We start from the raw sequence: 20216 nt of genomic DNA, 5'->3' as shown, positions 1-20216 counted from the left end.
GGCCAGGGGGGGCCTGGAAACCATCACAGGGCCCGGGGGGAGCCTGGAAACCATCACAGGGCCCGGGGGGAGCCTGGAAACCATCACAGGGCCCGGGGGGGGCCTGGAAACCACCCCAGGGCCCGGGGGGGGCCTGGAAACCATCATCGCCCAATGCTTGGAGCAGGGCAAGGGGGGCTTGGAGAGCACCAGGGAGGTCATGGGGAGCATGGAGACCACCAGTGAAATCACGGGGAGCCTGGAGACCACCAACAGGCCCAAGGGGAGCCTGGAAACCACCACCTCCCAATGCTTGGAGCAGGGCAAGGGGGGCTTGAAGAGCACCAGGGAGGTCATGGGGAGCCTGGAGACCACCAGTGAAATCACGGGGAGCCTGGAGACCACCAACAGGCCCAAGGGGAGCCTGGAAACCACCACCTCCCAATGCTTGGAGCAGGGCAAGGGGGGCTTGGAGAGCACCAGCGAGGTCACAGGGAGCCTGGAGACCGCCAACAGGCGCAAGGGGAGCCTGGAGACGGCCGTCACCTGCTGCTTGAAGCAGAGAAGGAGCAAAGGGGGCCTGGAGACCACCAGTGCGGTCATGGGGAGCCTGGAGACCGCCAATGGGTGCAAGGGGAGCCTGGAGACCACGGTCACTGGCTGCTTGGAGCAGGGCAGAAGGAGCAATAGGGGCCTGGAGACGGATGCTTCCGTCAGCGGGGGCCTGAAAACCACCAGCAGGCGGAAGGGGGGCCTGAAAACCACCACCAGGCCCAAGGGGAGTGTGGAAACTGCTGTTACCCACTGCTTGGAGCAGGGGAGAAGTGGGAAGGGGGGTCTGGAGACCACCAGGGAGGTCATGGGGAGCCTGGAAACCACCATCGCCCAAAGCTCGGAGCAGGGGAGAAGGACCAAGAGGGGCCTGGAAACCAGCAGGGAGGTCACAGGGGGTCTGGAGCCCACCAACGGGCACACGGGGAGCCTGGAAACTGCCATCACCCGCTGCTTGGCACGAAGGAGAAGTGGGAAGGGGAGCCTGGAGACCGCCAGCGAGCCCAAGGAGGGCCTGGAAACCACCAGTACTGCCCAGTCGGAGCAAAACCAAGGGGGGAAACAGGTCCCAGAGGCCAAAGAGGGACTGAGCTGCAGCCTGGAGGAATGCGCGGTGATTTCCCTGGGCGAGGAGGAGGATGAGGAGGAAGAGGAGGAGGAAGGCGCCGGGCGGTACCTGGCGGCGCTGGAGGCCGTGCAGCTGGAGCTGGAGGCCGTGCAGGAGCAGGCAGCTCGTGCCTTCCGCCGCCTCCGCAACAAATTCTGGCTCCGCCGCCAACCGCACCTGCAGCGCCGCAACCGCCTCATCCAGCACATCCCGGGGTTCTGGGTCACCACCGTATCCTTTGGGGTTTTTGGGGGGGGGGGGATCGAATTTTGCGAGGGGAACACCCCCAAATCCAGTCCTCCCGCTTTCCTTGACCCCACCTCCCCCCGTCCCCAGTTCCTGAACCACCCGCAGCTCTCGGCCATGATCAGCGACCGTGACGAGGACGCCCTGAGCTACATGACGAACTTACAGGTGCCTGGGTGCCCCTGGGTGGGGGGTATTTTAGGGGGCGCTCCCCCAATAAAGTGGGGGGCGGGGGGGTGGTGACATCCCAGCCGTCCCCGCAGGTAGAAGAATTTGGCCAAGCGCGAAGCGGCTGCAGGATCAGATTCTTCTTCAGCGTCAACCCCTATTTCCAAAACGACGTCGTGGCAAAAGAATTTGTGCGTGGCCCCTCCGGTGGGTGATTTGGGGGGGTTGGGGGAGGAGCTAAAGAAATTTTGGGGGTGCAAAGTGACGCCCCCTTTACCTGCTCCCCCCAGGTCACCTGGTGTCCCACTCAACCCCCATCCGGTGGTGGCAGGGCCAGGACCCCCGTTCTCGGCCCCACAAGGGTCCCCCAACCCCCCGGAGCTTTTTCTCTTGGTTTGGGGATCACAGTTTCCCCGCAGGGGATCGGATCGCGGAGGTGAGTCCCAGTTCTCCCAGTATCCTTCCAGTTCTCCCAGTATCCTCCCAGTAACCCCAAATCCACCCCAGATCATCAAGGAGGAATTATGGCCAAACCCGCTGCAGTTTTACCTGCTGGGCGACAGCGCCGAGGGGACCCCCGAAAGGTCAGTGAGGGGATGGCGGGGGGGCACCCCAAGATTTTGGGGGTGTCACGGAACCCCCAAAGCTTCCCCCCCCATGCTAATTTTCCCCCCACCCCAGCGAGAGCGGGGAGGACAGCGTGGTGATCGTGGACGATGATGAGGACGTGCAGGAGACCCCTGATGATGGGGATGGTGAGTGACCCCCCCACACACCCCAAATTCCCTCTGACCCCCCCAAAATCCTCTTGGAGGTGTGGGGGGGACTGACTTTGTGTGTGTCCCCCCAGGCATTGAAGTGGTCCAGACTGAGGAGCCCTCCAGCCCCCCAAGTGGCAGACACTAATTTTTTTTTCTTTTGGGGGGGGTGTCTGGGGGTGCTACACTCCCACCCCTCCACAAGCATTGTGGGTAATGAAGGGCTGGGGGGGGTGGCCCCCCCCCAAAACATCTCAGGGTGTTTGTCAGCCTTGGACACCCCCCCATAAACCTTCCTTGGGGAGGTCCCCAATCTCCTTAACGTTCCCCAAAAATCCCGCCCCGGGGTGAGAAATACGTGCAATTCGGGACCATTTTTGTATATTTTTGGTCAAGAACTTGTAAAATTGTCTTTTTCTATCTAAAAATATATTATAATAAAGATTTAACGGGACACACAGATACTCCCTCGAACCCCCAGCCCCCCCCGCTTAGCGGGTGATGATGTCATAAGGGTTTTTTTGGGGAGGATTTCAGTGCTTTAGGTCATTCCCCCCCTCCCTGCTGGCAGTTCCCCCCCCGGGTTTGGGGTCCCTCATTTTGGGGGGGCTGGATGCCGAGGAGGGGGAGGGTCCCCAGGAGCTGCTCCCGGGCGTCCCCAGCGAATTGATGCTGCAGGAAAACGGGGAGTCCCCCCCACAGGGGGACCCGCACCAGCCCCTGCACCTGCCAGGGGGGAGACACGACACCCCTAAAACACCAGGGACCCCCTAAACCCCCCCCAAAAAGGTGGGGGGCAAAACTGAGCCTCTCTCCCCATGTCCCTTGATGCCTGTGCCCCCCCAACACCGATACCCTCAATTAACTGCCTCAAACCCTCAGACCTCCCCCCCCCCACCCCTTTACAGACCCCCCCAATCCGATACTGATACCCCTCAAACATCCCCCCGGTACTGGTCTCCCCCCCAACACCAGTATCCCCAATTAACCCCCTCAGACCCCCCCCCCTTTCAGAACCGCCCCCCAATCCAATACTGATACCCCCCCTGGTAGTGGTGTCCCCCCCAACACCAGTATCCCCAATTAACCCCCTCAGAACCCCCCTTTTCAGAACCCCCCCCAATCTGATACTGATACCCCTCAAACATCCCCCCACGGTACAGGTCTCCCCCCCAACACCAGTAACCCCAATTACCCCCTCAGAACCCCCCTTTTCAGACCCCCCCCCAATCTGATACTGATACCCCTCAAACATCCCCCCACGGTACTGGTCTCCCCCCCAACACCAGTATCCCCAATTAACCCCCTCAGACCCCCCCCCCTTTCAGACCGCCCCCCTTTCAGACCCCCCCAATCCGATACTGATACCCCCCCCCGGTACTGGTGTCCCCCCCAACACCAGTATCCCCAGTTAACCCCCTCAGGCCCCCCCCCCCTTTCAGACCCCCCCCAATCCGATACTGATACCCCTCAAACACCTCCCCGCCCCGTACTGGTCTCGCCCCCAGTAACAGTCTTCCCCGAGACCCCCCCCGACACCCGTTCCCGCCCCCCCACCTCCAGGCCGTGCTCCGGGGCCCTCGGGGCTCCCCGCTCGATCGCCACCAGCTCCTCCAACTCCACCCGCCGGATGTAGAAATGCGTCACGAGCCCGCCGCCACTTCCGCTTCCGGCCCCGCCCCCCGGCCAGGCCTTAGCCCCTCGGTGGTTCCGGGGCCCGATCCGCAAAGCGGCGGCGGCCGGGCCCAGCTCCTCCCGCAGCTCCCGCCGCAGCCCGGCTTCCAGAGACTCCCCGCCGGGCTCCACCAGCCCCCCCGGGAAGCCGAACCGCCCGTCGAACCGCAGCTGCATCTGCCGGGGGGCGGAGGGGGATCGGTTGTGGGAAGCGGCACCGGGAGCTGGGGGGGTTCCCATCCCTCTCCCGTTGTCGCCCGTACGCACCAGCACAGCGTAGCCCGGCGGAGAGGAGCCGGCGGGGAGCGGGGCGTACAGCAGGACGTGGCAGGCGTGCCGCCAGCCCGCTCCCGCCGCCCGGTTCCCGGTTGCACCGAGGGCCAGCGCCGCTTCCCGGCTGAGCGCCGGCTGCTCCCTCCGCTCCCACATGGTGGCGCCGCCGCGGCGCGTCCGCACCAATCAGCGGGCGGCAATGCCGCGCCCCCACCAATCAGAACGTGAGGGAGTAGCGGAGGCCACGCCCCTCCACATGGACAACCACCCGCACTGCTGGCGGGTGTCAATCAGCGCGGAGGGGCGTGGCGCTGCTTAGCCACGCCCCCTCGCGGTCCCACAGCTTCGCCTATGGCCGGGGGTGGGGGGGGAAGTGGAAAATGAGCCCCCCCAAATTGCTCTGCACCCCCCAGAAGGGCCACAACCCCCCCCAAACAATGGGGAGGGAGAGAGAAGAGGCAACAGGCTGGAGAGGGAGGGGATTTATTGCCCCCCCCCCCCCAGCCCCAGCACCCAGGGGGGGTCCCAGGGATTTTTTTGGGGGGGGGGGGTGTGTCTCAGGGTTTTGGGGGGGGCCCCTATGAGGCAGAATCGGAGGCTTCGGAGCTGTCTTTGACGTCGGTGCTCTCAGTGGTCTCGCTGACCTCGCTGAGGTCTTTGCTGTCGGCCCCCCCATCTTCAGGAGGAGGGGGGGGCATGGCGGGAGGGTGGGGGGGGGGCCCCCCGCTTCCACAAACCCCCTCCCCCCCACCCCGGGGGGGCTCAGCGAGAGCCGGGGGGCGGCCGCGCTCCTTCTGCTCCACCTGCTTCCGCAGCTTTTGCGGCGGAAAAAGGGGGTTAGAGAGGTCCTGGGCGGGGGGGGGTAAAAAAGATTTGGGGGGGGCTCTAAAGGGGTAAAAAAAAAAAAAAAGGGGGGGGGGGCGGTCTCACCTCATCTGCCATTTGGGTGAGGTCGCGCTTCATGGCGTAGGCGTCCTCCCCGTCCGCGTAGTATTTGGGCTCCACCTCGCTGATCCTGGCGGGGGGGGGCACGCACACAGTGGTTATTTGGGGTGCACACACATGCGGGGGGTATTTTGGGGAGGGGGGGGCACAGGGGTGTGGGTTTTGAGTTGCCCCCTGCCCAGCCTATACCCCATTTTGTCGCTCAGTGTGGTTGGAAAGTCTCTTAAATCTCCACCATCAGGTCCAAATACCCCCCACATCAACCCCCCACTCCCCCAGCGCCCCCCCAAACCCACAGCACCCCCCACCCCCCCCAAACTGCCCCCAGCCCCCCCCAAACTCACTGGAAGTTGAGAGTGTTGGAGTAGAGATGCAAAGCCGCCCGGTTGCTGCCGACCGAAAAAAAAAGGGAGGGTGTGTTACTTTTGAGGGGTGCTGTTATTTTTTGGGGGGCCCCCAGGGGGTTCCCGAGTGGTTTATGATTTGGGGGGGTCCCCCAAGTTGTATTTTGGGGGGGGCTTTACCTCTTGCGGACGTGGAGCGAGACGTACTTGGCGTTGAAGTTCTCGATCATGGCGCGGGACGCCTGGTCCATCAGCTTCTGCGCCAGCCCCAGGCGTCGATGCGAGCGCTTCACCGCCTGGTTTATTTTCGGGGGAGGGTCACAACCATCGTGGGGTACCCCAAAACCCCCCCCAGGGTACCCCCAAAATTCCCCCAGCACCCCCAGATCACCGGCAGCCCCCAACACACTGAAATTTCATCTAAAAAAGCTGCCAAAAGCTTCAAAAAGGAGCAAAAAATCCTCAAAGACGGCGCCCAAAAATCCTTCAAGCACCCCCCAAAAAGCCCTCGGAGCCCCCCCAAATTCTTGGAAGCGATCCAAGAGCCCCCCCCATATCCTGAAAGAGCACCCCAAAACTTCACAAGTGTCCCCAAAGTTCTAAGATAGCTGCCAGACAACATTGAGGAGCCCCAAAAATGGCCACACGCACTCCAAGAGCCCCCCCAAAATGTTCAGACCCACTCCGAGAGCCCCCCAAAACTCTCAAACAGCCACCACAGACCCTCAAGGAGCCCTCAAAAATCCCTCAAGTGACCCCAAAACCCTCTGACCCACTCCAACAGCACCCCCAAACACCTCAAAGAACCCCCAAAATCATTCAAGGAGCCCCCAAAATCCTCAGACTCACTCCAAGAGCCCCCATATCCCTCCAAGAGCCCAAGCAGACCCTCAAGAGCACCCCAAAATTCTTTCCGTGCCCCCAAATGCTCTGAGCCGCTTGAAGAGCACCCCAAAACCTCTCAAAGAGGCCCCAAAGCCCCTCAAATGCTCCCAAAACACCTCAAGGAGCCCCCCAAAACCCCCTCAAATCCTCTTAAATAGCACCCCAAACCTTTGGACCCATTTTAAGAGCCCCCCAAACCCCTCCAGGAGCCCCCCAAAACTTTCTGATCCACTTCAATAGCACCCCAAATCCCCCCCCAAATGCTCTGGTCACCCCCCGCTGCTGCCTACCAGAGACGTGATGTGCCCGTGTGGGACGTCATCGGGATCCTCCTCCCTGCCAAACGACAGTGGTGAGAAGTTTGGGGGGGGCATGACACCCCCAAATCCTGTCAGCATCTCCCTCCAACACTAACACACCCCCCCATAAAAAAAGGAAAGAGGGGGACAGAGCCCCCCTAAACCACACTCACATCTTAGCCAAGACGTAACCCACGATCTTCCCGTTCTCATCCTCAGCGATGTAGGAAAGCTGGGGTGGAGGGAGGAAAGGGAGTCACGGGGGGGACCCTGGGGGGCACCCAGGTGTTCCAAAAAGGGACCCCGGCGTCCGGGAGGCGGGAGGGGGAGGTACCTGTGGCCAAGAGAGCCCGTGGTAGAAATAATATTTCATCTGGTAGTTCTCGGGCAGGCAGAGCAGGTTGCAGTGCTGCATGTTCATCAGGTCCTCAGGCTGGGGGGGGGACACACGTCAGGGCGGCGCCACCCGAAACGGCCCCGGGGTGACAGCACCGACACCCTGGGTGGGGAGAACGCCCCAAAATGGGTGTCGGTGCTGCCTGAGAGCTGTGGGGCCCACAGGGGTGGGGGATCCCGGCCAAGGTGCCTCACAGGGACCCCCCACCCGGGTCTGCTGGGCCCCTCAGCCTCTCCATGGGACCCCAGTTCCTCCTCCCCAGGGCCTGGTATCCCCCTCAGAACCCCGCCCGGGACCCGGTGTCCCCCTCGGAACCCCACCCAGGGCCCGGTGTCCCCCTCGAAACCCCCCCCAGGGCCCGGTGTCCCCCTCAGAGCCCCCCGCAAGGACCCAGTGTCCCCCTCAGACCCCCCCGGGACCCGGTGTCCCCCTCGGAACCCCCCCCAGGGCCCGGTGTCCCCCTCAGAGCCCCCCTGGGACCCGGTGTCCCCCTCGAAACCCCCCCCAGGGCCCGGTGTCCCCCTCAGAGCCCCCCGCAAGGACCCGGTGTCCCCCTCAGAGCCCCCCCGGGACCCGGTGTCCCCCTCAGAGCCCCCCGCAAGGACCCGGTGTCCCACTCAGAGCCCCCCCGGGACCCGGTGTCCCCCTCGGAACCCCCCCCAGGGCCCGGTGTCCCCCTCAGAGCCCCCCACAAGGACCCGGTGTCCCCCTCGGAACCCCTCCCAGGGCCCGGTGTCCCCCTCGGAACCCCTCCCAGGGCCCGGTGTCCCCCTCGGAACCGCCCCCAGGGCCCGGTGTCCCTCTCACACCCACTACCAGACCTCGGTTCCCCCCTCCCCGAAGCTAAACGCTCCTTCTACCGATGCCCGCACCCCTTCCCGGGACCCCAACTCCCCCCCCGGCCCCTCCGGGACGCCGGTTCTCCCCTCTCCGGGGTCACCCACCCGCGCATTCCGGATGTTCATGGTCGCGGCCTCCCCGCCGGCTCCGCCGCCGTCCCTCTCCCTCTCTCGCCTCCCGGGCCGCTTCCGGCGGAAGGACCCACACCAGCCAATCAGCGCTAAGCCCGCCCACCCCACTTATCCCGCCCCTGCCGCGTACTGACAAACGCTCTAGCCAATCGCTGACGGCCCTGAGAGCATAAGATACCGCCCACTCTCCCTCCGCCTTGTTTTCAGCCAATCAGAGGAGACTCCCACCCACAACTCAGCCGTTGCCAACCAATCACAACCGCATTCCGGTAGGGCGGGCTTTACCCTCTCCCACCCTCCCCCTGCCCAATCACGCCTGGCGGAGCGAAGACTGACAACGGCTTGAACCAATAGGAAGGGAGAAGAGGCGGGGCAGCGGACAGGACACCCACCACGGCTGAACACGTTTTATTGCGGGGCGGGGGGAGACCGGGACCCCACGGGGGTCCCCACGCCCGGGCAAGGTCCCCATCGTGGGGTGTCCCAGCCTCTGGTCCAGTGTGCGGGGGGAAGGTGTCCCCAAATTCCAGCAGTATTCTCCATTTGGGGTGGGTACCACCACTTTTTGGGGGGTATCCCCATTTTTTTTGGGGGGGGGGGGGTATCCCCAGTTTTTGGGGAGGATGTCCCCACTCGTGGAGGTGTCCCCAGCCCACACCTTTGCAGTGTTTCCATACTAGAGCGTGTCCGGTCAGGTCTTCCACCCCTGTGGTCCCCAGACACCCCCCCACACCCCCCAAAATTGGGGTATGGGGGGGGGGGGGTCCCCCCAAAATTTAGGGCTGCATGCGGAGGGCACCGTCCAACCTGATGACCTCCCCGTTGACCATGGGGTTCTCCACCAAGGCTTGGACGAGGTGGGCGTATTCAGCGGGGTGTCCCAACCGTGACGGAAAAGGCACTTGTTGGCCCAAAAAAGTCCGAACGCGTTCGGGCAAACCGGCCAATAACGGGGTGGAGAACAACCCTGAGGAACACCCCCCCCACCCAAAAAAAAAAAAAAAAAAGCACGTGGTGAGTCGGGGGTTTGTGTCCCCATTTCCCCACCCGAGGTGTCCCCAGTCCTACCCGGAGCGATGGTGACCACGCGGATCCCCAGCGGCGCCAGGTCGCGGGCGATCGGGAGGGTCATCCCCACGATCCCGCCCTTGGAGGCCGAATAAGCCGCTTGACCCACCTGTGAAGGAAGGACACGTGGGATGGTTTTGGGGTCCCCCCCACCACCGTCCCCCCCCCCACCTCAAAGCGTCCCCGGTTGTCACCTGCCCCTCGAAGGCGGCCACGCTGGCCGTGTTGACCACCAGCCCGCGGTGGCCGTCGGGGTCGGGTTTGTTCTGGCTCATCACGCGGGCGCTGAGGCGGATGACGTTGAAGGTCCCCACCAGGTTGACCTGGGGGAGGGAGATTTGGGGTGGCTTTGGGGACACCCCCCCCAAATCCTGCTGACACCCCCGTGCTGGGCCTAGGGCCACCCTTGACCCACAAGGTCACCCCGTTGGTTGGGGAGATACCATGAGCATGTTGGACCCCAAGGTCATGACCAACCTTGAGGCCAACCCCGTTGACCTGGGCCACCCCACAACCACCCAGGTGACCATGGACACCCCACAACCACCCCATTGACCTGGGCCACCCCACAACCACCCAGGTGACCATGGACACCCCACAACCACCCCGTTGACCTGGGCCACCCCACAACCACCCAGGTGACCATGGACACCCCACAACCACCCCGTTGACCTGGGCCACCCCACAACCACCCAGGTGACCATGGACACCCCACAACCACCCCGTTGACCTGGGTCACCCCACAACCACCCAGGTGACCATGGACACCCCACAACCACCCCATTGACCTGGGCCACCCCACAACCACCCAGGTGACCATGGACACCCCACAACCACCCCGTTGACCTGGGCCACCCCACAACCACCCCGTTGACCATGGACACCCCACAACCACCCAGTTGATCTGGGCCACTCACACTTGCCCCATTGATCATGGACACCCCACAACCACTCCATTGACTGGAGACACCCCACAGCCACCCCATTGACCACGGACACCCCAAAACCATCTCATTGCCCAGGGACACCCCCAAACGCGCCCCACACTCACGTTGATGACCCTCTGGAAGTCCTCCAACTCGTGCACCTTGTCCTTCTTGCTGTTGTAGGTCTTGACAGCGATGCCGACACCGGCGCAATTCACCACCAGGTCCAGCCGCCCAAACTCCTTCTGGGTCAAGGTCAAGGCGGCACTAACGTCCTCAGCTGATGTCACCTGGGGGGGCGACAAAATGGACCCCCCACATCAAGGTGGACCCCCCCACATTGAGCTGAATCCCTCAAATCAAGGTGGAGCCCCATTATGAGGTGGACCCCACCATGGAGATGAACCCTCACATCAAGGTGGACCCCCCCCCAGCAATTTGGACCCCCCCATGGAGATGAACCCCCACATCAAGGTGGACCCCCCCCAGCAATTTGGACCCCCCCATGGAGATGAACCCCCACATCAAGGTGGACCCCCCCCAGCAATTTGCACCCCCACATCGAGGCGGACCCCTATGTCAAGGACCCCCAAATCAAGGAGGATCCCCACAGGGACATGAACCCCCCGATTGATGCGACCCCCCCATGGACGTGACCCCCACATAGAGATGAACCCCCCATTGATGTGACCCCCCATGGAGGTGACCTCCCCATTGATGTGACCCCCCCATGGAGATAACCCCACATAGAGATGAACTCCCCATTGATGTGACCCCCCCATGGATGTGACCCCCACATAGAGATGAACCCCCCATGGATATGACCCCCCATTGATGTGACCCCCCCACTGATGTGACCTCCCCATTGATGTGACCCCCCCATGGAGATGACCCCACATAGAGATGAACCCCCCATTGATGTGACCCCCCCACTGATGCGACCCCCCCATGGACGTGACCCCCACATAGAGATGAACCCCCCATTGATGTGACCCCCCCCCATTGATGTGACCCCCCCATGGAGGTGACCCCCGCATTGATGTGACCCCCCCATGGATGTGACCCCCATATAGAGATGAACCCCCCATGGATATGACCCCCCATTGATGTGACCCCCCCATGGACGTGACCCCCACATAGAGATGAACCCCCCATTGATGTGACCCCCCGCCATTGATGTGACCCCCCCATGGAGGTGACCTCCCCACTGATGTGACCCCCCCCATGGAGATGACCCCACATAGAGATGAACTCCCCATTGATGTGACCCCCGCATTGATGTGACCCCCCCCCATGGATGTGACCCCCACATAGAGATGAACCCCCCATGGATATGACCCCCCATTGATGTGACCCCCCATGGAGATGACCCCACATAGAGATGAACTCCCCATTGATGTGACCCCCCCATGGATGTGACCCCCCCATGGAGGTGACCCCCGCATTGATGTGACCCCCCCATGGATGTGACCCCCACATAGAGATGAACCCCCCATGGATATGACCCCCCATTGATGTGACCCCCCCCATTGATGTGACCCCCCCATGGAGGTGACCTCCCCATTGATGTGACCCCCCCCATGGAGATGACCCCACATAGAGATGAACTCCCCATTGATGTGACCCCCCATTGATGCGACCCCCCCATGGACGTGACCCCCACATAGAGATGAACCCCCCCATGGATATGACCCCCCATTGATGTGACCCCCCATGGAGATGACCCCACATAGAGATGAACTCCCCATTGATGTGACCCCCCCATGGACGTGACCCCCACATAGAGATGAACCCCCCATTGATGTGACCCCCCCATGGAGGTGACCTCCCTATTGATGTGACCCCCCCATGGAGATAACCCCACATAGAGATGAACTCCCCATTGATGTGACCCCCACATAGAGATGAACCCCCCATGGATATGACCCCCCATTGATGTGACCCCCCATGGAGATGACCCCACATAGAGATGAACTCCCCATTGATGACCCCCCCATTGATGTGACCCCCCCATGGAGGTGACCCCCGCATTGATGTGACCCCCCCATGGATGTGACCCCCACATAGAGATGAACCCCCCATGGATATGACCCCCCATTGATGTGACCCCCCATGGAGATGACCCCACATAGAGATGAACCCCCCATTGATGTGACCCCCCCCATTGATGTGACCCCCCCATGGAGGTGACCCCCGCATTGATGTGACCCCCCCATGGATGTGACCCCCACATAGAGATGAACCCCCCATGGATATGACCCCCCATTGATGGGACCCCCCATGGAGATGACCCCACATAGAGATGAACTCCCCACTGATGTGACCCCCCCATGGATGTGACCCCCACATAGAGATGAACCCCCCATGGATATGACCCCCCATTGATGTGACCCCCCATGGAGATGACCCCACATAGAGATGAACTCCCCATTGATGTGACCCCCCCATGGATGTGACCCCCCCATGGAGATGACCCCACATAGAGATGAACCCCCCATTGATGTGACCCCCCCATTGATGTGACCCCCCATGGAGATGACCCCACATAGAGATGAACCCCCCATTGATGTGACCCCCCCATTGATGCGACCCCCCCATGGAGGTGACCTCCCCATTGATGTGACCCCCCCATGGAGATGACCCCACATAGAGATGAACCCCCCATTGATGTGACCCCCCCCATTGATGTGACCCCCCATGGAGGTGACGCCCCCCATCCATGTGCCCCCCCCCCCGGCGGTGACCCCCCCCCCCCCATCCATGTGTCCCCTCCCCCCATCCATGTGCCCCCCCCCCCCGGCGGTGCCCCCCCCAGCGCTCACGTCGGCGGGGGCGAACACGCAGCGCTCCCCCAGCTCCGCGGCCACTTGTCCCCCCGGGGCCGCCGGCAGGTCCAGCAGCGCCACCCGCGCCCCGTGCCCCAGCAGCCGCTCCGCCGTGGCCCGGCCCAGCCCCGAGGCCCCGCCGGTCACCAGCGCCACCAGCCCCTGGGGGGGACACACACACACAAAACGGGGTGCGGGGGTCAGTGGGGAGGACGGGCCCCCCCCCCTGCCCCTTCCTGGGGGTCCCCGGTACCTTCACGCTGCGAACGGCGGCCATGGCGCTTCTGGCCAATCAGAGCGCGGGGCGGCACCGGGGCGGGGCTTGGAGGGGGCGGGGCTTTGGGAAGGGGCGGGGCTTGGAGGAGGGGGCGGGGCTTGGAGGAGGGGGCGGGGCTTGGAGGAGGGGGCGGGGCGAGGGAAGCGGGAGGGACTGGGACGGGAAGGGGGAACGGGACAGGGGACACCACCCCAGGACAGGGGACACCCCCGGGGACAGGGGACACCACCCCAGGACAGGGGACACCACCCCAGGACAGGGGACACCCCCCCCAGGACGGGGACACCCCCAGGACAGGGGACACCCCCGGGGACAGGGGACACCCCCCCCAGGACAGGGGACACCCCCCCCAGGACAGGGGACACCCCCGGGGACAGGGGACACCCCCAGGGACAGGACCGACACCCCCCCGCGACGGGGCAGGAGCCCACGGGGACAGAATCAGGTCCCCAAGGGGACAGGATCGGGACCCCCAAAGTGACAGGATCAGGCCCTCCAAGGTGACTGGGTTGAGACCCCCCCACAAGGGGACAAGATTGAGACCCCCCGAGGGGACACTGGACCCCTAAAGGGACAGGACTGAGACCCCTGAGGGGGCAGGAGCCCATGGGGACAGAATCGGGTCCCCAAGGGGACAGGATCGGGACCCCCAAAGTGACAGGACTGAGAACTCCAAGGTGACAAGATCAGGAGCCCCAAGGTGACAAGACCAGGACCCCCATGGGGACAGGATCAGACCCCCCCAGGTGACAGGATCAAGACCCCCGAAGTGACAGAACTGAGACCTCCAAGGTGACAAGATCAGGACCCCCATGGGGACAGGATCAGACCCCCCCAGGGGACAGGATCAAGACCCCCAAAGTGACAGGACTGAGACCTCCAAGGTGACAAGACCAGGACCCCCATGGGGACAGGATCAGACCCCCCCAGGGGACAGGATCAAGACCCCCGAAGTGACAGGACTGAGACCTCCAAGGTGACAGGATCAGGCCCCCAAAGGGGCAGAATCGGGACCCTTGAGGGGACAAGATCAGGACCCCCAAGGTGACAGGACCGAGACCACTGAGGTGACAGGATCAGGACCCTTAAGGGGCAGGATGAGGCCCCCCCAAAGGGACGCATTCAGGCCCCCCCCCCTTGTCCCTGTCCCCCTCCTTGTCCCTTCCTCCGTCCCAACCCGGCGACCTGCCAGGGTGTAACGTTACCTCTGACCTTCTCGGGGCACCCGCCTGTCCCCCCCCCCGGGCCCCAAAATGGAGGAGAAAACACCCAAAATCCCAGGTACGAGCTGGCGGGGGCGGGGGGGGGAACACGGGACGGGGGGGGGGGACACAGAGCGTTACCGTGGGGACATTGACCCGGTGACAAGGGCACAGGGCAAAGAGATGGCGGCGGCATCGGGGCAGCTGACGCAGACCCCCCTGCAAAAAGTGTGGGTCCCCCTGCGCACCCCCCGCTTGCGACGGGGATGTAAGTGGGGGGGGGGATTTTTTTAAGGGGGGGGGGCGCGTAAAACTGGCCATGAAGGGGACAAATCCTCCCCAAACACAGCCGGAGGGATTTACCCCGCTTAAATTGGGGTACAGGAGGGGTTTGGGGGGGGCAAAAGCTAATTGGGGGGGGGGGGGCTAAAAAATTACATTCCCCCCTCCCCTAAAATATTGTGTCCCCCCCAGCCTCAGTCCCCCAATTTACCAACTGCCCCACCATGGTGATTTTGGTGGGGCTACCGGCGCGCGGCAAGACTTACATTTCCCGTAAGCTGACTCGTTATCTTAATTGGATCGGGACGCCCACGCGGGGTGAGTATTTGGGGATGGGGGGGATTTAAGGGGGGGGGGGGTTGAGGTACCCTTAACACCCCCCCCCCCCTCCCCGGGATTTTTTAGTATTTAACGTGGGGCAGTACCGGCGCGAAGCGGTGCAGAGCTACAAGAGCTTCGAGTTTTTTCGTCACGATAACGAGGAGGCCATGAAAATCCGCAGGTTAATACGGGGGGGGGCCCTCAGGGGCAATTTGGGGGGGGGGGGCCACAGCTGGTAGCCCCCCCCCCCCAAAATTCTGCCTGCCCCCCCCCCCAGGCAGTGCGCCCTGGCCGCCCTTAAGGACGTCCGCACCTACTTGAGCTCTGAGGAGGGGCAGGTTGCGGTAAGACCCCCCCCAAAATTTATACAAACCAGCCCGCCCCGCGTGCAAAAATCCCCTGCCAAGGGGTAAACTGCCCTCCCCCCCTTTTTTTTTGGGGGGGGGGTGCTGAATTGCGCCCCCCCCCCCGCCCAAACCCTCAGGTGTTTGATGCCACCAACACGACGCGGGAACGCCGGGATCTGATCCTGCAGTTTGCCAAGGAGAACGGCTACAAGGTACCGAATTTCGGGGAGGGGGCGCTTATAAAATTGCGGGGAGGGCTGTAGCGCTGCTTGGGGGGGCTCTACAGCACACTGGGGGGGTTGTGGAACTGTTTTGGGGGGGGTCACAGCAAGGTGGAGGTGGTAGAACTGTTTTGGGGTGTTCACAGCATGGGGGGGGACAGTGACACTATTTTACAGGGGTTCACAATATAGAGGGGACAGTGGCAGTTTTGGGGGTGCTCACAGCGGGAGGGGCATTGGTAACCCCATTTTTTGGGGGGGGGCTCTTTTCCACCCCCTCAGGTTCTCTTCGTTGAGTCCATTTGCGACGACCCCACCATCATCGAGGAGAACATCAAGGTGAGAACCTGGGGAGGGGACAATGAGGACCCTGGGGAGGGGACAATGAGGACCCTGGGGGTCCCCAAGTGTGTGCGGCCCCCCCCAACTCATGTCCCCCCCCAGCAAGTGAAGCTGAGCAGCCCCGACTACAAGGGCTGCGCGCAGGACGAGGTGGTGGCCGATTTCCTCCAACGCATCGAGTGCTACAAAGCCACCTATGAGCCCCTGGACGAGCAGCTGGACAGGTGACCCCCCCCCACCCCCATATGTGTCCCCAAAACCCTCCTTAACTTGGAGACTAAATTAGGGACCCCCCCCCCGTGTCGCAAAGCGGGCTGTCCTACATCAAGATCTTCGACGTGGGCGTGCGGTACCTGGCGAACCGCGTGCAGGGCCACATCCAGAGCCGCACCGTCTACTACCTGATGAACATCCACGTCACGCCCCGCGCCATCTACCTGAGCCGCCACGGCGAGAGCCAGCTCAACCTGCGGGGCCGCATCGGGGGGGACTCCGGCTTGTCCCCCCGGGGGCAGCAGGTTGGGGACGGGGGCATGGGAGGGGGCTGGGGACAGAGGGAGTGGCAGGGGGGCGGGGCTAAAGGCAGGGGGCGGGGCTAAGAGAAAGGCCACACCCACCAGAGTCACCCCAGGGAGGGGTGAGGTTAAGGTCAGGGGGTGGAGCTAAGGGAGGCCACACCCACCAGTGTCACCCCAGGGAGGACAGGGGGCAGAGCCAAGGGAGGCCACACCCACAGCCTTAGAACCACAGGGGAGAGGCGGGGCTAAGAGAGCAGGCCACGCCCCCAGAGAGCTGCCTCCACAGGGAGGGGGTGGGGCTAAGAGAAGGCCACACCCACAAACAACACCATGGACACAGGTCAGACCCCACCCACAGACAGGGGGTGTGGCCAGAGGAAGCCACGCCCCCCAGCAGCCACCCCATGGGGGACCACAAAGGGGTGGAGCCAGGGGAGGAGGCCACGCCCCCAAGGGGAGGAGCCAAGGGAGCTACAGCCCCACCCTTACCACTACCTGAGGGGTGTGGCCAGCTGGAGTGCCCCACCCTAAAGGCGTGGCCAAACCACACCCTTGGGGGCGTGTCCCCCACTAGCCACGCCCCTTCCCAGTACGCCCAGGCCTTGGCCCAGTTCATCCGCAGCCAAACCATCCGGGAGCTGAAGGTTTGGACCAGCCACATGAAACGCACCATCGAGACGGCCGAGGCCCTGGGGGTCCCTTACGAGCAGTGGAAAGCCCTGAACGAGATTGACGCCGTGAGTCGTGTGTTCCCCCCCAACACACTTTTCGGGGGCGAAACCCCCCCAAATTAATCCCCCTGAACCCCCAAAATCCCCACCCCACAGGGCGTCTGCGAGGAGATGACCTATGAGGAGATCCAAGAGCGCTACCCCCAAGAATTCGCCCTCCGCGACCAGGATAAATATCGTTATCGTTACCCCAAAGGCGAGGTAACCCCCCTGCCCCAAACCAAAAAAGGGGTGCGCAAGGTTTTGGAGACCCCCCTACCCCCTGACGTCCCCCTCCCCAGTCCTACGAGGACCTGGTACAGCGGCTGGAACCCGTCATCATGGAGCTGGAGCGGCAGGAGAACGTGCTGGTCATCTGCCACCAAGCTGTCATGCGCTGCCTGCTGGCTTATTTCCTGGACAAAAGCGCGGGTGAGGGGCGGTTTGGGGACAATTAGGGACATTTTGGGGACATCCCCAAATCCATCAGCCCCCCCCTTTACCCTGTTTTTGCCCCTTCAAGATGAGCTGCCCTACCTCAAGTGTCCCCTACACACGGTCCTCAAGCTGACCCCTGTGGCTTATGGTGAGTGGGGTGGTGTCCCCCCAAAAAAGGGGGGTGTCCCACTCCAAAAAAGGGGGGTTGTGTACCCCCAAAATGGGGACAGTCCCATCCAAAAAAGGGGGAGCTATAGCTGGGTTTCTCCTCCCCGTGGACCCAGGTTGTGAGGTGGAATCCATCTTCCTCAATGTGGAAGCGGTGAACACCCACCGCGAGCGACCCCAGGTAAAAGGGGGTGCCCTCCCCCCCAGAAAAATCCAAAACACCCCAAAAAGAAGGTGGTGATCTCACTAATCCCCCCTCAGAGACTGGGGGGGTGTTAGATTTTGGGGAGCCCCCCCTAAAACCCATCTTCACCCCGCAGAATGTTGACATCAGCCGCCTCCCAGCTGAAGCTCTGGTCACTGTCCCCGAGCACTACTGAGGGGTGTGTGTGTGTATCTCCTGGGGGGGGCCCCCCAAAATTAAACTGAGCCTGGAGATAGTGGGACTGCACCCCAAAAAGGGCACCTTTATTTTGGGGGAACAGGGAAATAACCCCCAGGGTTTGGGGACATCAAGGGGTGGCCTCGGCCTCGTTGTATTGACTTGTCCAGAACGTAGGGTCCTTCTTTTGGATCTGGGGGGGTGGGAGAAAAAGGGGGGATCAAATCAAGCCCTGGGGCCCCCCAAAATGTGCCCCACCACCCCCCAACACGGCCTTACCTGCGCCACAAAACGCAGCACGTCCTTCTTGGACGTCTCCTTGGCCGCCCGCAGCCCCCACTGATACTTAAATTCAGGGGGGTCCGTCAGAGGAATGGGAGTGATCTCTAAATACCTGCAAAGGGGGGATGTGAGTAAGCCCCCCCACCCCAGCACATTTTGGGGGACCTCAAGGGGGTGTCCGGTGCTCCCCGGCCCCACGACAGACCCCTCAAGTCGCCGGGTTGGGGGGAGGCTACGGGTTTTTTTTTTTGCTTTTCGGTGCGGTATAAACAACCCGGCCAAGGCTGGCGCCGGGGCTGCTCTGTGCACACCGGGGGAGGGACAAAAAATGGGGACCCCCCGCCCCAAATCCTCCCCCAGACTCACTTCTGCCGCACAAACTCCTCCGTCACCAGCTTCCTGACGTCCCCAAAGACCTCGTGTCGCTCCCTGAGGGCAGGGAGTTAATGAGGGGCAGCAGTAACGAGCCCCGTCGCTGTTTGTCTGTCCCCCCGCAATATCCTACCCTGGCTGCACCCGGAGCCGGCGGAGAAATTCCCACACAGCGCCTGGAAAAGGGGGTGTCAGTGAGGGAGGCGGGGTGCAGAGAAGAATTGGGGGACAGGGTGAGGGGTGAAGGGGGGACTCACCGTCCTTGGCTGAGTTGCCTTTCATGAAGATGAAGCTGAGGATGACGATGAGGAGCCCCAGTTTGGCCGTCTGGTTGTCCCTGCGGCGCACGGGGAGGTGTCACCCGCGTGAGAAGGATGGTGGGGGGGGACACTCCGATAAGTTCTGCCCTCTACCCAAAAAACCAAAATCCCAGGGGCTGATGGGCGAGCTCACCGGTGCAGGTTCTCCCCCTCGGCACGGGGCAGGTCACTGGTGAGGATGTAAATGTGGTGTTTGGTGTCGATCTCCACAAGCTGCAACCCAAATACCTGCGGGAGGAAAAGGGTTAACCCGATAGGGGGTGTCAGCCCCCTAAAAATACTCCCCCATGTCCCGTCCGCCCCCTTACCTGCTGCAGGGTCCTGCCCGCTCGGTTGACAATCTCTGAGTAAACATCTCTATAATCCCCAATCACTTTCTTCAGGATATCTGCAGAGAAAGGGGAGGGAATCGCTGAAGAAGCCTGGATACCTGGGAGGTTTCCGGGATCCCAAAGCTTTGGGAGGGGGGGCTCCCCATAACTCACCAGCCCTCTTGATGGGGATCTTCTTCTGGTCTTTCACAAGCAGAAACTGAACGAGCTCACTCACCTGCACGGGGGAAAGCAAAAAGCTGAGTGATAACAAAGGAATTAAGACGCATCTTCCCAGGAAAGGGGGGGAAGAGGGGATCGCCTTGACCCACCTTCTGATTTATTTGATCCTGGGAGCGCCTCTCCAGGTTCCTCTGCACCTGGCTGTGCGACGGCGTCGGGCTCAGGTTGAAATCCTCATCCCCATCGCCTCCCTGCGGGGCAAAACCAGGGAGATGCTACTGTGGAGGGACACCCCGCACCCAGAGAGGGGAGAGAACACGAGGTGGGGAAGGGGGAGCAGCCCCTTACCTGAGAGGGCCCCAACCCTCTGCTGCGCTTCCTCTGGGACATTTCTCACGGCAACACTGAGGGAAAAAGAAGAGCCGAGCGGGCTGAAACCGCGACGAGGAGGTTCCGCCCGCCGTCCCCCGCATCCCCTCCTCGCTTTTCCCCTTCGAAGAGGCCGCAAACCCCCCGACAAGAGCCCGTTAAAACGAGCCCCTCCCGCCGCCGTTACCCGCTTCCCGCCACGCCCGCTCCCCGCTCTGCGCATGCGCCCGCAAAAGCCACGCCCACCCCAGCCC

At 62.7% G+C, this 20216-nt stretch overlaps 6 protein-coding genes across 9 annotated transcripts; 2 read left to right on the top strand and 4 right to left on the bottom strand.

The window, feature by feature from the left end:
- Positions 1–92: 92 nt before the first annotated feature.
- LOC135999741 (testis-specific Y-encoded-like protein 4) lies at positions 93–2759 on the top strand. Its single transcript, XM_065653300.1, has 7 exons — positions 93–1369; positions 1475–1552; positions 1648–1759; positions 1843–1988; positions 2060–2136; positions 2234–2307; positions 2403–2759. Exons 1-7 carry the CDS (start codon positions 200–202, stop codon positions 2456–2458), a joined length of 1713 nt encoding a protein of 570 aa, XP_065509372.1. The 5' UTR covers positions 93–199; the 3' UTR covers positions 2459–2759.
- Positions 2675–4409, bottom strand: LOC135999757 (U8 snoRNA-decapping enzyme-like). The gene is made up of 3 exons (XM_065653322.1): positions 4252–4409; positions 3868–4161; positions 2675–3036 (listed from the first exon to the last, which is right to left on the bottom strand). The coding sequence occupies exons 2-3, from the start codon at positions 4159–4161 to the stop codon at positions 2857–2859; spliced, it is 474 nt and encodes a 157-aa protein (XP_065509394.1). The 5' UTR covers positions 4252–4409; the 3' UTR covers positions 2675–2856.
- Positions 4410–4724: 315 nt separating this feature from the next.
- Positions 4725–8167, bottom strand: NAA10 (N-alpha-acetyltransferase 10, NatA catalytic subunit). Of its 2 annotated transcripts, none has more exons than XM_065653315.1 (8): positions 8072–8167; positions 7065–7163; positions 6904–6962; positions 6722–6767; positions 5727–5842; positions 5547–5591; positions 5188–5272; positions 4725–5072 (listed from the first exon to the last, which is right to left on the bottom strand). In XM_065653315.1, the coding sequence occupies exons 1-8, from the start codon at positions 8090–8092 to the stop codon at positions 4836–4838; spliced, it is 708 nt and encodes a 235-aa protein (XP_065509387.1). In that variant the 5' UTR covers positions 8093–8167; the 3' UTR covers positions 4725–4835. The 2 variants fall into 2 exon arrangements, with proteins under 2 accessions (XP_065509387.1, XP_065509388.1); XM_065653316.1 differs by having other exon boundaries at positions 7065–7229; positions 8072–8165.
- Positions 8168–8490: 323 nt separating this feature from the next.
- Positions 8491–13245, bottom strand: HSD17B10 (hydroxysteroid 17-beta dehydrogenase 10). Its single transcript, XM_065653313.1, has 6 exons — positions 13171–13245; positions 12915–13079; positions 10218–10382; positions 9361–9489; positions 9167–9275; positions 8491–9065 (listed from the first exon to the last, which is right to left on the bottom strand). The coding sequence occupies exons 1-6, from the start codon at positions 13192–13194 to the stop codon at positions 8875–8877; spliced, it is 783 nt and encodes a 260-aa protein (XP_065509385.1). The 5' UTR covers positions 13195–13245; the 3' UTR covers positions 8491–8874.
- Positions 13246–13402: 157 nt separating this feature from the next.
- On the top strand, positions 13403–18411 carry PFKFB1 (6-phosphofructo-2-kinase/fructose-2,6-biphosphatase 1). 3 transcript variants are annotated; one of them, XM_065653304.1, is made up of 14 exons: positions 14568–14664; positions 14871–14996; positions 15084–15180; positions 15277–15343; positions 15484–15558; positions 15850–15906; positions 16012–16133; positions 16220–16427; positions 17018–17164; positions 17255–17359; positions 17440–17569; positions 17661–17723; positions 17860–17924; positions 18064–18411. In XM_065653304.1, the coding sequence occupies exons 1-14, from the start codon at positions 14580–14582 to the stop codon at positions 18121–18123; spliced, it is 1407 nt and encodes a 468-aa protein (XP_065509376.1). In that variant the 5' UTR covers positions 14568–14579; the 3' UTR covers positions 18124–18411. The 3 variants fall into 3 exon arrangements, with proteins under 3 accessions (XP_065509375.1, XP_065509376.1, XP_065509374.1); XM_065653303.1 differs by lacking the exon at positions 14568–14664 and adding an exon at positions 13403–14475 and having other exon boundaries at positions 15850–16133; XM_065653302.1 differs by having other exon boundaries at positions 15850–16133.
- Positions 18189–20173, bottom strand: LOC135999751 (non-structural maintenance of chromosomes element 3 homolog). Its single transcript, XM_065653314.1, has 11 exons — positions 20150–20173; positions 19942–19997; positions 19743–19844; positions 19585–19648; positions 19408–19487; positions 19233–19327; positions 19037–19116; positions 18913–18955; positions 18774–18836; positions 18405–18519; positions 18189–18318 (listed from the first exon to the last, which is right to left on the bottom strand). The coding sequence occupies exons 2-11, from the start codon at positions 19981–19983 to the stop codon at positions 18256–18258; spliced, it is 747 nt and encodes a 248-aa protein (XP_065509386.1). The 5' UTR covers positions 19984–19997; positions 20150–20173; the 3' UTR covers positions 18189–18255.
- Between the last annotated feature and the right edge of the window lie 43 nt (positions 20174–20216).

The sequence above is a fragment of the Caloenas nicobarica genome, chromosome 29 (genome assembly GCF_036013445.1).
Source record: "Caloenas nicobarica isolate bCalNic1 chromosome 29, bCalNic1.hap1, whole genome shotgun sequence".
Classification (NCBI taxonomy): domain Eukaryota; kingdom Metazoa; phylum Chordata; class Aves; order Columbiformes; family Columbidae; genus Caloenas; species Caloenas nicobarica.
This window is presented reverse-complemented; position numbering and strand designations above follow the sequence as displayed.